The following is a 12,825-nucleotide window of genomic DNA, read 5'->3' on the forward strand; positions in this document are numbered from 1 at the left end:
ATATCATGCTTCAAACATAAAGATACCAAATGTAAATTTTTGGTGAAGAATCAACAAGTGGGACACAATTGTGAAGTTGAACGAAATTTATTGGTTATTTTAAATTTTTGTGAAAATTCAAAAACTGAAAAGTGGGGCATGCAATATTATTCGGCCCCTTTACTTTCAGTGCAGCAAACTCACTCCAGAAGTTCATTGTGGATCTCTGAATGATCCAATGTTGTCCTAAATGACTAATGATGATAAATATAATCCACCTGTGTGTAATCAAGTCTCCGTATATATGCACCTGCTCTGTGATAGTCTCAGGGTTCTGTTTGAAGCACAGAAAGCATCATGACGACCAAGGAACACAACAGGCAGGTCCATGATACTGTTGTGGAGAAGTGTAAAGCTGGATTTGGATACAAAATGATTTCCAAAACTTTAAACATCCCAAGGAGCACTGTGCAAGGGATCATATTTTAATGGAAGGAGTATCATACCACTGCAAATCTACCAAGACCCGGCCGTCCCTTAAATTTTCATCTCAGACAAGGAGAAGACTGATCAGAGATGCAGCCAAGAGGCCCATGATCACTCTGGATGAACTGCAGAGGTCTACAGCTTGGGTGGGATAGTCTGTCCATAGGACAGCAATCAGTCGTACACTGCACACATCTGGCCATTATGGAAGAGTGGCAAGAAGAAAGCCATTTCTCAAAGATATCCATAAAAAGTGTTGTTGAAAGTTTGCAACAAGCCACCTGGGAGACACACCAAACATGTGGAAGAAGGTGCTCTGGTCAGATGAAACCAAAATCGAACTTTTTGGCCACAATGCCAAACGATATGTTTGGCGTAAAAAGGCAACCACAGCTCATCACCCTGAAAACACCATCCCCACTGTCAAACATGGTGGCAGCATCATGGTTTGGGGCTGCTTTTCTTCAGCAGGGACAGGGAAGATGGTTAAAATTGATGGGATGATGGATGGAGCCAAATACAGGACCATTCTTGAAGAAAACCTGTTGGAGTCTGCAAAAGACCTGAGACTTGGATGGAGATTTGTCTTCCAACAAGACAATGATCCCAAACATAAAGCAAAATCTGCAATGGTATGGTTCACAAATAAATGTATCCAGGTGTTAGAATGGCCAAGTCAAAGTCTAGACCTGAATCCAATGGAGAATCTGTGGAAAGAGCTGAAAACTGCTGTTCACAAACGATCTCCATCAAACCTCACTGAGCTTGAGCTGTTAGTCAAGGAAGAATGGGCAAGAATTTCAGTCTCTCGATGTACAAAACTGATAGAGACATACCCCAAGCGCCTTACATCTGTAATCGCATCAAAAGGTGGCGCAACAGAGTACTAAGTTGAAGGGGCCGAATAATATTGCACGCCCCACTTTTCAGTTTTTGAATTTCCACTAAAAATTTAAAATAACCAATAAATTTCGTTCAACTTCACAATTGTGTCCCACTTGTTGATTCTTCACCAAAAATTTACATTTGGTATCTTTATGTTTGAAGCATGATATGTGGGAAAAGGTTGAAAAGTTCCAGGGGGCCGAAAACTTTTGCAAGGCACTGTGCCTGTGACTGGGTAGAAGCCGATCAGGGACGTGTGACCTAGTTGTGTATCTCCCTGTAGTCACTGACCAGCTTTTCAAACTACTTTACTTTGAAAGGCCCCAGGATTTCTCAGAAAATGTACCTGGCTGCAATTGCTCAGCCAGGCTCTGATCCATGGTGCCTCTACTTTTGGCAGCATGACTAATGATGGGTTCCCATAAAGTAAGGGCCATACAGAGATCTGTGCTGGCAGAGAATGGTGGAAGGAGTGTTATCGCTGCTGTGTGTGATGGTGACGTGCCAGGCGCTGGAGTGTGTGATGAAAGCACTGCAGTTGTTGCAGTTTTTATGTACATGAAACACATTGAGAAAAGACGTTTTATCGATTTTGTTATTATCTTGAATCACACTTGGCAGCAGCTGGTGTAAGCCATGTGCAGGATCTACTCCCTCCAGTACTCCCTAATGCTTTTGTTTAACAGGTTTTCCAGGAACTGTTAAGTAAAAGTTGTGCTTTACTGAATCTCACAGCTCACCAGCATAAATGTAAAATATTACTGCTGTGTGTTCAGGAACTTGTCATAGTAAGGCTTAATCCATAGCACCAGTGATTGTGTAGAGCGCTTTCATTATCTGGTGCTTGCTCCGTGGACTCAGTTATGAAGGATAATGCTTCACTGCAGCCATATTGTGTTCATATAGCAGCACTTTTACCAGGCTGGGGGGCAGGACCGCATATCTAACTACTCATACAAGTGCTTCTCACTAAATTAGAATATCATCAAAAAGTTAATTTATTTCAGTTCTTCAATACAAAAGGTGAATCTTATATATATAGTCATTACAAACAGAGTGATCTATTTCAAGTGTTTTATTTCTGCTAATGTTGATGACTATGGCTTACAGCCAATGAAAACCAAAAAGTCATTATCTCAGTAAATTAGAATACTTTATAACACCAGCTTGAAAAATTATTTTAAAATCCGAAATGTTGGCCTACTGAAATGTATGTTCAGTAAATGCACTCAATACTTGGTCGGGGCTCCTTTTGCATCAATTACTGCATCAGTGCAGCGTGGCATGGAGGTGATCTGCCTGTGGCACTGCTGAGGTGTTATGGAAGCCCAGGTTGCTTTGATAGCAGCCTTCAGCTCGTCTGCATTGTGGCCACGGTCTGGTGTGTCTCATTTTCCTCTTGACAATACACCATAGATTCTCTATGGAGTTAAGGTCAGATGAGTTTGCTGCCAATCAAGCACAGTGATACTGTTGTTTGCAAACCACGTATTGGTACTTTTGGCAGTGTGGACAGGTGCCAAGTCCTGCTGGAGAATAACATTTCCATCTCCAAAAAAGCTTGTTGGTAGAGGGGAAGCATGAAGTGCTTTAAAATTTCCTGGTAGACGGCTGCGCTGACTTTGGTCTTGCTAAAACACAGTGGACCTACACCAGCAGATGACATGGCTCCCCAAACTCTCACTGATTGTGGAAGCTTCACACTAGACCTCCAGCAGCTTGGATTGTCGCCTCCCCTCTTCCTCCAGACTCTGGGACCTTGATTTCCAAATGAAATGCAAAATTTATTTTCATCTGAAAACAGCATCTTGGACCGCTGAGCAACAGTCCAGTTCTTTTTCTCCTTGGCCCAGGTAAGACGCTTCTGGCGTTGTCTATTGGTCATGAGTGGCTTGTCAAAAGGTGTGCGACACTTGTAGCCCATGTCCTTGGTAAGTCTGTGTGTGGTGGCTCTTGAAGCAATGACTCCAGCAGCAGTCCACTCCTTGTGAATTTCCCCTTAATTTTTGAATGGCCTTTTCTTAACAATCCTTTAAGGGATGCGGTTATCCCGGTTGCTTGTGCACCTTTTTCTACCACAGTTTATCCCACCACTCAAGTTTCCATTAATATGCTTGGATATAGCACTCTGTGACCAGCCAGCTTCTTTAGCAGTGACCGTTTGTGGCTTACCCTCCTTGTGGAGTGTGTCAATGACTGCCTTCTGGACATCAGTCAAGTCTTCCCCATGATTGTGGAGCCTACTGAAACAGACTAAGGGACCTTTTTAAATGCTCAGGAAGCCTTTGCAGGTGTTTTTTTGTTAATTTAATTTGCTGAGATAACGACTTTTGGGTTTTCATTGGCTGTAAGCCATAATCATCAACATTAACAGAAATAAACACTTGAAATAGATCACTCTGTCTGTAATGACTCTATATAATGAGTTTCACTTTTTGTATTGAAGAACGGAAATAAATGAACCTTTTGATGATCTAATTTAGTGAGAAGCACTTGTACATTGGTCTAATGTAACTATACACAAATGGGTGAGCTTTGTATTTATGGGACCCCATTCCCAGGGAAACCTTTTAATCTTGCACTAAATCTTGTGACATGTAGTAGTAGTAGTAGTAGTAGTAGTAGTAGTAGTAGTAGTAGTAGTATATAGTCACTTATATTCTCTGCTTCTAGTGGGCATTCTTCTGCATATGACGGACGCTCCACGCCAGCATTCCCATATGGTAGTGGTAAGTGGACATTTTTTATTTAACAATGTTAAAAATGTCTCAACTCCTTAAAGTATTATGGCTACTCAAAATCCTATTTTGCCTAAATTCTTATATGCTTGATGTGTAAACAACAATAGGGTGCTCCTTCACCAGAGCATTTTTAGCGTAAATGTCCAGCTGGAGAAAATGCTGTCAGCTTTGGCTGCTGATTTCTGTATGTAAAAAACTTCAACTCATTATAGTGCTGGATAAGTGGATAGTTTCCCTTGAAAATCGACACCAGATATGATTTTCCAAGTGAAATCGATCTTAGGAGTCATGGTTTTTATACTCTGGAGAGAAGTGTCTGGTATAGTATCTAGAAACAGGTCACTTTAATCCTTTCATGACATTTGACATAGCTATATGTCATGGTCATACAGGGGTTTCGAACCGATGACCTATAGGTACGTCACGGCGATTGTTTGTGGCACAGAGGCAACTTGTACAGTAACTGTGTGATCACGAATCCAAACCGTGTTACGTATACTGTCAGGATTCAGCTCTGCTTGCCTGTTCGACTGATGTTCACTTGAATGCTAATAGTAATTGATCACAAGCATGCACATCACTACTAGAGAAAGTAGAACAAGATGCTAATTTAGACATGACCAGAATTATCGAAATCACAAATGAGCGGTCATGTAATGACCATTTGAACTGGCAAGCAAAGCAAAATCCTAACTGTGTGTCTTAGTTTTTACGGAACCTGCTGCATGTCACTGAAATCCCCCATAAGCAGCTTTTTCTTACTAATATTTATCACCAATTGATGGAATTATAGGTCTTTGAAAACTAACTATTAACTCATCTCAACCTATAACTTACATTTTTGTCATAGTTTGAACGTATGAAACAGGCTCAAAAGCTAATTCTTCCTCATGCCAGGCAGATTTTATTATCATCCATTGATTGTAGAGCGCGATCATATTCCACAGCGCTTAATCTGCATGTAACCGCAGCTTCTGTCACTCTCACAGCAGCATTTAAATGTCAGGGTCAGCGTGCGATGGGTTATTATGGCAGTCGGGGTCTGCTGAAGGACTCTTAATTGCCATATTGGTCCTCCTGGGGAGCTTGGCCACTTAGGAGCTCCATAGTAGAACCATGATGCCCCTCTATACTGCAGCCAAAAATGCATAATTAAAACCAATCATAAATATACGCCGTCACTTATAAGCAAGGAATTCCTCCAAAAATAACCGCATATATCGATGTGTATCAATAGTTAATAACAGCAAAACAAAATGTATGTACCACAATTGGTCAATTCTATCAGAGCAACCATAATAAAAAATATTGTGTTCCCATAACTAAATGTTATATATTTGTATGAACTTGTAGACAAATATATAAATTGCAATTGCCTTAAAAAAAAAAAAAAAAAAAAATATATATATATATATATATATATATATATATATATATATTTTTTTTTTTTTTTTTTTTTTTTTTCGTGAAACCCGAATGAAACAAAATACGTTTCAGATGAAACTCGTCCGACTAGAGCAAAAAAAGTCGGAGTTTCGTCCGACTTTTATTTCCCATTGACTTGCATTGGGGTCGGGTTTCGGACGAAACGCCGACTTTGTTTTGCTCTAGTCGGACCAGTTTCATCTGAAACGTATTTTGTTTCATTCGGGTTTCACGAAACCCGATCCGACCAAAGTCGCTCAACTCTAGTGCCCACGTAGCGTTTTTCATGCAGAATATTCCCTCTTCCCGGGAAAACGCATGCGTTTTATGACGCGCTTTTGTAAGCGTTTTTGACGCTTTTGTTAAGCGTTTTAGCATGCGTTTTCCTAAGCGTTTTTGCAATACAATTGTATGTATGCGGAAACGCGTGTGTTTACGCAAAATTAATAAACATGCTACGTTTTTTTCCGCTTGGCGTTTCCGCAGCGGAAAAAAACGCACCATTAGCACAACATGTGCGGATTCCATTATGTTTCCAATGGATGCTTTTCTTAAGCGTTTCCGCAGCAGAAACGCTTGACTAAAAGCGCTGCGGAAACGCTTAAAAAAGCAACGTGGGCACACAGCCTAAATAAAAATTTGAATTGCTGCTTTTTTCCATTAAATTTTTTTTTTTTTTTAAATGTTTAACCCCTTACCTACAATTGACGTAATATTCCGTCCATGTGACCATGGACCTAATTACCATGGATGGAATATTACGTCATCGCGATCAGCGGCGCCCACGTGGTGAGCGCCGCTGATCGCGGCCGGGTGTCAGCTGATTATCACAGCTGACACCCGGCACAATGTGTCAGGGGCGGTCACGGACCGCCCCCGACACGTTAACCCCTTGCACACCGCGATCAAACGCGATCGCGGTGTACCTGGGGTTAAAGGGAAGCATCGGCAGGGAGGGGGCTCCCTCCGTGCTTCCCTGAGCCCCCCACGGCAGCGCAATGTGCAGCGCTGCTGCGGGGGGCTCTTTCCCTACAGGCCCCCGGATCCAAGATGGCGACGGGGGCCTTCGGGGGCCTGAGGAAGCTGGCTTCCTCAGTGCCTGCAAAGCGCAGGCATGAGGAAGTCTGCAGCAGTGCCTGTGACAGATCGCTGATCTGTCACAGTGATCTGTGATGTGACAGATCAGCGATCTGTCACAGGACAGCGATGTCCCACCTGGGACAAGGTAATAAAGTAAAAAAAAAAAAAAGTGTTAAAAATAATTTAAAAAAAATCGCTAAATAAATCAGTAAAAAAAAAAAAAAAATATTCCCCAATAAATCCATTTTTTCAAAATAAAAAAAACCAAAAACAATAAAAGTACACATATTTGGTATCGCCGCGTCCGTAATGACCTGCCCTATAAAACTGTCCCATTAGTTAACCCCTTTAGCGAACCCCTTAAAAAATAAAAATAAAAAACGAAGCAAAAAATAATGATTTATTATCATACCACCGAACAAAAAGTGCAATAACGTGCGATCAAAAAGACGCATATAAATATGCATGGTACCGCTGAAAACGTCATCTTGTCCCGCAAAAAACGATCCACCATACAGCATCATCCGCAAAAAAATAAAAAAGTTATAGCTCGCAGAATAAAGCGATACAAAAATAATTATTTTTTATATAAAATAGTTTTCATTGCAAAAAACCGACAAAACATAAAAAAACGACCTAAATGAGGTATCGCTGTAACCGTACTGACCTGAAGAATAAAACCGCTTTATCAATTTTACCGCACGCGGAACGGTGTAAACGCACCCCCCCCAAAAGAAATTCATGTCACGTGCCCGAAAATGGTACCAATAAAAACGTCAACTCGTCCCGCAAAAAATAAGACCTCACATGACTCGGTGGGTCAAAATACGGAAAAATTATAGCTCACAATATGTGGTGATGCAAAAACTATTTTTACAATAAAAAGCGTCTTTTAGCGTGCGACAGCCGCCAAACATAAAAACCGCCATAAATCGTAAATCAAACCCCCCGTTATCACCCCCTTAGTTAGGGAAAAATAATAAAACTAAAAGAAAATGTATTTATTTCCATTTTCCCGCTAGGGTTAGGGTTAGGGCTAGGGTTAGGGTTAGGGCTAGGGTTAGGGCTAGGGCTCAGATTAGGGTTAGGGGTGTGTTGAGGTTCGGGTTGGAGTTATAATTGGGGGTTTCCACTGTTTGGGCACATCAGGTGCTCTCCAAAGGCAACATGGCGTCTGATCTCAATTCCAGCCAATTCTGCGTTGAAAAAGTCAAATGGTGCTCCTTCCCTTCCAAGCTCTGCCATGTGCCCAAACAGTGTTTTACCCCCACATGTAGGGTATCAGCCTACTCAGGACAAATTACAAAACAACTTTTGGGGTCCAATTTCTCCTGTTACCCTTAGGAAAATAAAAAATTGGGGGCAAAAATATAATTTTGCGGAAAAAAATGTTTTTTTTATTTTCACGCCCAGGCGTTATATAAACTTCTGTGAAGCACTTGGGGGTTCAAAGTGCTCTCCACACATCTAGATAAGCTCGGTGGGGGGTCTAGTTTCCAAAATGGGGTCACTTGTGGGGAGTTTCAATAGTTTAGGTACATTAGGGGCTCTCCAAACGCATATGACACCCGCATACCAATCCATCAAAGTCTGCATTCCAAAACGTCACTACTTCCCTTCCGAGCCCCGACGTGTGCCCATACAGTAGTTTTCTCCCACATATGAGGTATCAGCGTACTCAGGACAAATTGGACAACAACTTTTGGGGTCCAATTTCTCCTGTTACCCTTGGGAAAATAAAAAAAAATGGGGACTAAAAGATGATGTTTGTTGAAAAAATACGATATTTTTATTTTCACGCCCGGTCGTTATAAACTTCTGTGAAGCACTGGGGGGTTCAAAGTGCTCACCACACATCTAGATAAGTTCATTAGGGGGTCTAGTTTCCAAAATGGGGTCACTTGTGGGGGGTTTCCACTGTTTAGGTACATCAGGGGCTCTCCAAACGCAACATGACACCCGCAGACCATTCCATCAAAGTCTGCATTCCAAAACGTCACTACTTCCCTTCCGAGCCCCGACGTGTGCCCATACAGTAGTTTTCTCCCACATATGAGGTATCAGTGTACTCAGGACAAATTGGACAACAACTTTTGGGGTCCAATTTCTCCTGTTACCCTTGGGAAAATAAAAAAATGGGGACTAAAAGATGATGTTTGTTGAAAAAATACGATATTTTTATTTTCACGCCTGGTCGTTATAAACTTCTGTGAAGCACTGGGGGGTTCAAAGTGCTCACCACACATCTAGATAAGTTCATTAGGGGGTCTAGTTTCCAAAATGGGGTCACTTGTGGGGGGTTTCCACTGTTTAGGTACATCAGGGGCTCTCCAAACGCAACATGACACCCGCAGACCATTCCATCAAAGTCTGCATTCCAAAACGTCACTACTTCCCTTCCGAGCCCCGACGTGTGCCCATACAGTAGTTTTCTCCCACATATGAGGTATCAGTGTACTCAGGACAAATTGGACAACAACTTTTGGGGTCCAATTTCTCCTGTTACCCTTGGGAAAATAAAAAAATGGGGACTAAAAGATGATGTTTGTTGAAAAAATACGATATTTTTATTTTCACGCCCGGTCGTTATAAACTTCTGTGAAGCACTGGGGGGTTCAAAGTGCTCACCACACATCTAGATAAGTTCATTAGGGGGTCTAGTTTCCAAAATGGGGTCACTTGTGGGGGGTTTCCACTATTTAGGTACATCAGGGGCTCTCCAAACGCAACATGACACCCGCAGACCATTCCATCAAAGTCTGTATTCCAAAACGTCACTACTTCCCTTCCGAGCCCCGACGTGTGCCCATACAGTAATTTTCTCCCACATATGAGGTAACAGCGTACTCAGGACAAATTGGACAACAACTTTTGGGGTCCAATTTCTCCTGTTACCCTTGGGAAAATAAAAAAATGGGGACTAAAAGATCATGTTTGTGGAAAAAATACGATTTTTTTATTTTCACGCCCGGACGTTATAAACTTCTGTGAAGCCCTTGGGGGTTCAAATTTCTCACCACACATCTAGATAAGTTCCTTGGGGGGTCTAGATTCCAAAATGGTGTCATTTGTGGGGGGTTTCCACTGTTTTGGTACATCAGGGGTTTTCCAATCGCGACATGGTGTCCGATCTCAATTCTAGCCAAAAACGTCAAATGGCGCTGCTTCCCTTCCGAGCTCTGCTATGCGCCCAAATAGTCATTTACACCCACATATGGGGTATCAGCGTACTCAGGACAAATTGCACAATAACTTTTAGGGTCCTGTTACCCTTGGAAAAATAAAAATTGGGGGTGAAAAGATCATTTTTGTGGAAAAAATATGATTTTTTAATTGTACCGCTGTACGTTATAAACTTCTGTGAAGCCCTTGTGGGTTCAAAGTTCTCACCACATATCTAGATAAGTTCCTTGGGGGGTCTAGTTTCCAAAATGGGGTCACTTGGGGGGGTTTCCACTGTTTAGGTACATCAGGGGCTCGCCAAACGTGACATGGCGTCCGATCTGAATTCCAGCCAATTTTACATTGAAAAAGTCAAACGGCGCTCCTTCCATTCTGAGCTCTGCCATGCGCCGAAACAGTGGTTCCCCCCCACATATCAGGTATCAGCGTACTCAGGACAAATTGCACAATAAGTCTTGCAGTCCAATTTCTCCTGTTACCCTTGGTAAAATAAAGAAAATTGAACCTGAAGTATTTTTTTTGTGAAAAAAAGTTAAATGTTCATTTTTTTTTTAATATTCAAAAAATTCCTGTGACGCACCTAAAGGGTTAATAAACTTCTTGAATGTGGTTTTAAGCACCTTAAGGGGTGCAGTTTTTAGAATGGTGTCACTTTTGGGTATTTTCTATCATATAGACCCCTCAAAGTGGCTTCAAATGTGAAGTGGTCCCTAAAAATAAAATGGTGTTGCAAAAATGAGAAATCGCTGGTCAATTTTTAACCCTTATAACTTCCTAACAAAAAAAAATTTTGGTTCCAAAACTGTGCTGATGTAAAGTAAACATGTGGGAAATGTTATGTATTAAGTTTTTTGTGTGCCGTATCGCTGTGATTTAAGGGCATAAAAATTCAAAGTTGGAAAATCGCAAAATTTTCGCCAAATTTCCGTTTTTTTCACAAATAAACGCAAGTTATTTGAATGCAATTTTACCACTAACATGAAGTACAATATGTCACGAGAAAACAATGTCAGAATCACCGGGATCAATAGAAGCGTTCCAGAGTTATGACCTCATAAAGGTACAGTGGTCAGAATTGTAAAAATTGGCCCGGTAGTTAACGTGCAAACCACCCTTGGTAGTGAAGGGGTTAATATTGTCTTGTCCATGCTCTCATGTGGCTCGTTTGACGGAGAGATAAAGGTTATGGCTCTTGGAAGGGGAGTAAAAAAGCAAAACATTCCCGTGTCGTTAAGAGGTTAAGCCACCAACAAGAAAATTAAGATTCATGTAATTGTCCCAAACGTAATGAAGCAAATCGTCCCCACTTCCACGTCTGAGTTTTGCATGCATGTTTTATGCTTGTGTATCCAGACCAGTATCACATATGTGAATGGACGGGTCCATGGTGCGACTGGACAGCGCACAAATCACATCTATGTGCTGTCTGTAAAAAAAAAAAAAAAAAAAGAAACATGGATATGTGAATTTGGCTTTAGTCTTGATAACCGAAAGTCTGGCCAATTTCACTGCACAGATGTCAGCAGGATTAGGCCCGGGGTTTAGCATTTTACGGTCTTTGTGGAGCAGGTAGTTCTCACTTTTCTACACAAATAATCTATTTTTTAAAAGGAGTCCTCTTCCTGTTTCCTTTGATATAGTTTGTCCTAATACCTAATTACTGGTACATGCCTAAAATAATTGGCGTTCCTCTACCCACCAGACCCTGTGTGTAATACCTATTATAGCGCACCAACAATGTACCCTGGGTAATGGGGTCCATAGCACCCGTTCTTTAATATATAAGCAGGCTCCTAAGTTGATTCATATATATACAATTGCATTTTACTTGTAAATCCCCAAAAGACGCCACACATCTTGTTGACATCATGACAAGGGAAGGAAATTAGTGGCCAGCAAATCCAGCTGCTGCTTGCTATTCCTGGCTGCTTTCCCTGTTTGGGGAATTTGCCTATTGGCAGATGTACACATATAGGATATTAAACTTCTCCCCATTAACTCTATGGTCACTGCTTCTTTTACCATTCACTCGTACCGCATTGTTTCTGCACTTACAAAGGATAATATAACAAATATCAGGACGCCCCAGAAGAAGGAAATACTAAAACACCAGCCCCCTCCCCATCCTCCGAGAATGGGACTATGAGGTGAAACCTAAAATCTGCTCTGGAAACGTCCACCGCAGCATTCAGTATGGCAGCCCGGACAGCCAAATGCTCAGATTTGCTCACAGCATGTGTTGAATTAGCAAATCTGTTAAATTCTGCTTTATGGACATTGCTGCTTTGGAAATTAGGAGGACTTCTCGGTTACTCATGACCAGGCCCAGTTCTTTATGGGCGCTGGGCTAACAGTGGCACAGTGGGCCCCTTGTCTGGCTTCCTTGGATTGTCAAGAGTTTATTGTTTTTGACCCGCTGGCACTAGTATGTGTCTAAGGCCGGGGTCACACTGGCGAGGAATACGGGAGAGTGAGAGGCGCAAAAAGCACGCATTAGACACGGACAAATGATTTTCTATGGGGTCACTCGCACCAGCCGTATATTTCTCATCCGTATTCTACGGTCCGTGCCAATCGCAGCATGCTGCGATTGTCAGCATACCACGCCCGTAGTACGCCAATGCAAGTCTATGGTTGCGCAAAAAATACGGATTACACACGGACCACACGTGTGACTTGCGAGAAATACGCACCAGGTGTCTTTTAGCAAAGCCGGAAATTCAGTGCGCGATACAGTAAACTCACACTGACAGTTTTAATAAAGAAATGAAAGAATAGATATAGACACATAGAATGCATATATATATATATATATATATATGCATTCTATGTGTTTATATCTATTCTTTCATTTCTTTATTAAAACTGTCATAGGGCTCCATTATATGTCCATTTTGCAAGCCTGCGAGAAAATCTCACCATACGGATGCCATACGGATTACATACGGATGCTGACATGCGCAAAATACGCGACCACACCTTGATTACGGATGACATACGGAGCACTGTTTAGGTGTCTGTCATCCGTATTACGCATGTAAAATAC

General features: G+C 41.7%; 1 protein-coding gene across 3 annotated transcripts in view; it reads left to right on the forward strand.

The window, feature by feature from the left end:
* FIP1L1 (factor interacting with PAPOLA and CPSF1) overlaps positions 1-12,825 on the forward strand; it is a 69,246-nt gene that overhangs the window by 33,885 nt on the left and 22,536 nt on the right. For all 3 annotated transcript variants that reach the window (XM_073583537.1, XM_073583535.1, XM_073583536.1), the window contains one exon: positions 4,024-4,079. In XM_073583537.1, coding sequence (XP_073439638.1) covers positions 4,024-4,079 — 56 coding nt within the window. The remainder of the gene's footprint in view (positions 1-4,023; positions 4,080-12,825) is intronic.

Source organism: Dendrobates tinctorius, unplaced genomic scaffold, assembly GCF_039654945.1.
Source record: "Dendrobates tinctorius isolate UK_male_01 unplaced genomic scaffold, ASM3965494v1 ptg000079l, whole genome shotgun sequence".
In the NCBI taxonomy this organism is placed as follows: Eukaryota; Metazoa; Chordata; class Amphibia; order Anura; family Dendrobatidae; genus Dendrobates; species Dendrobates tinctorius.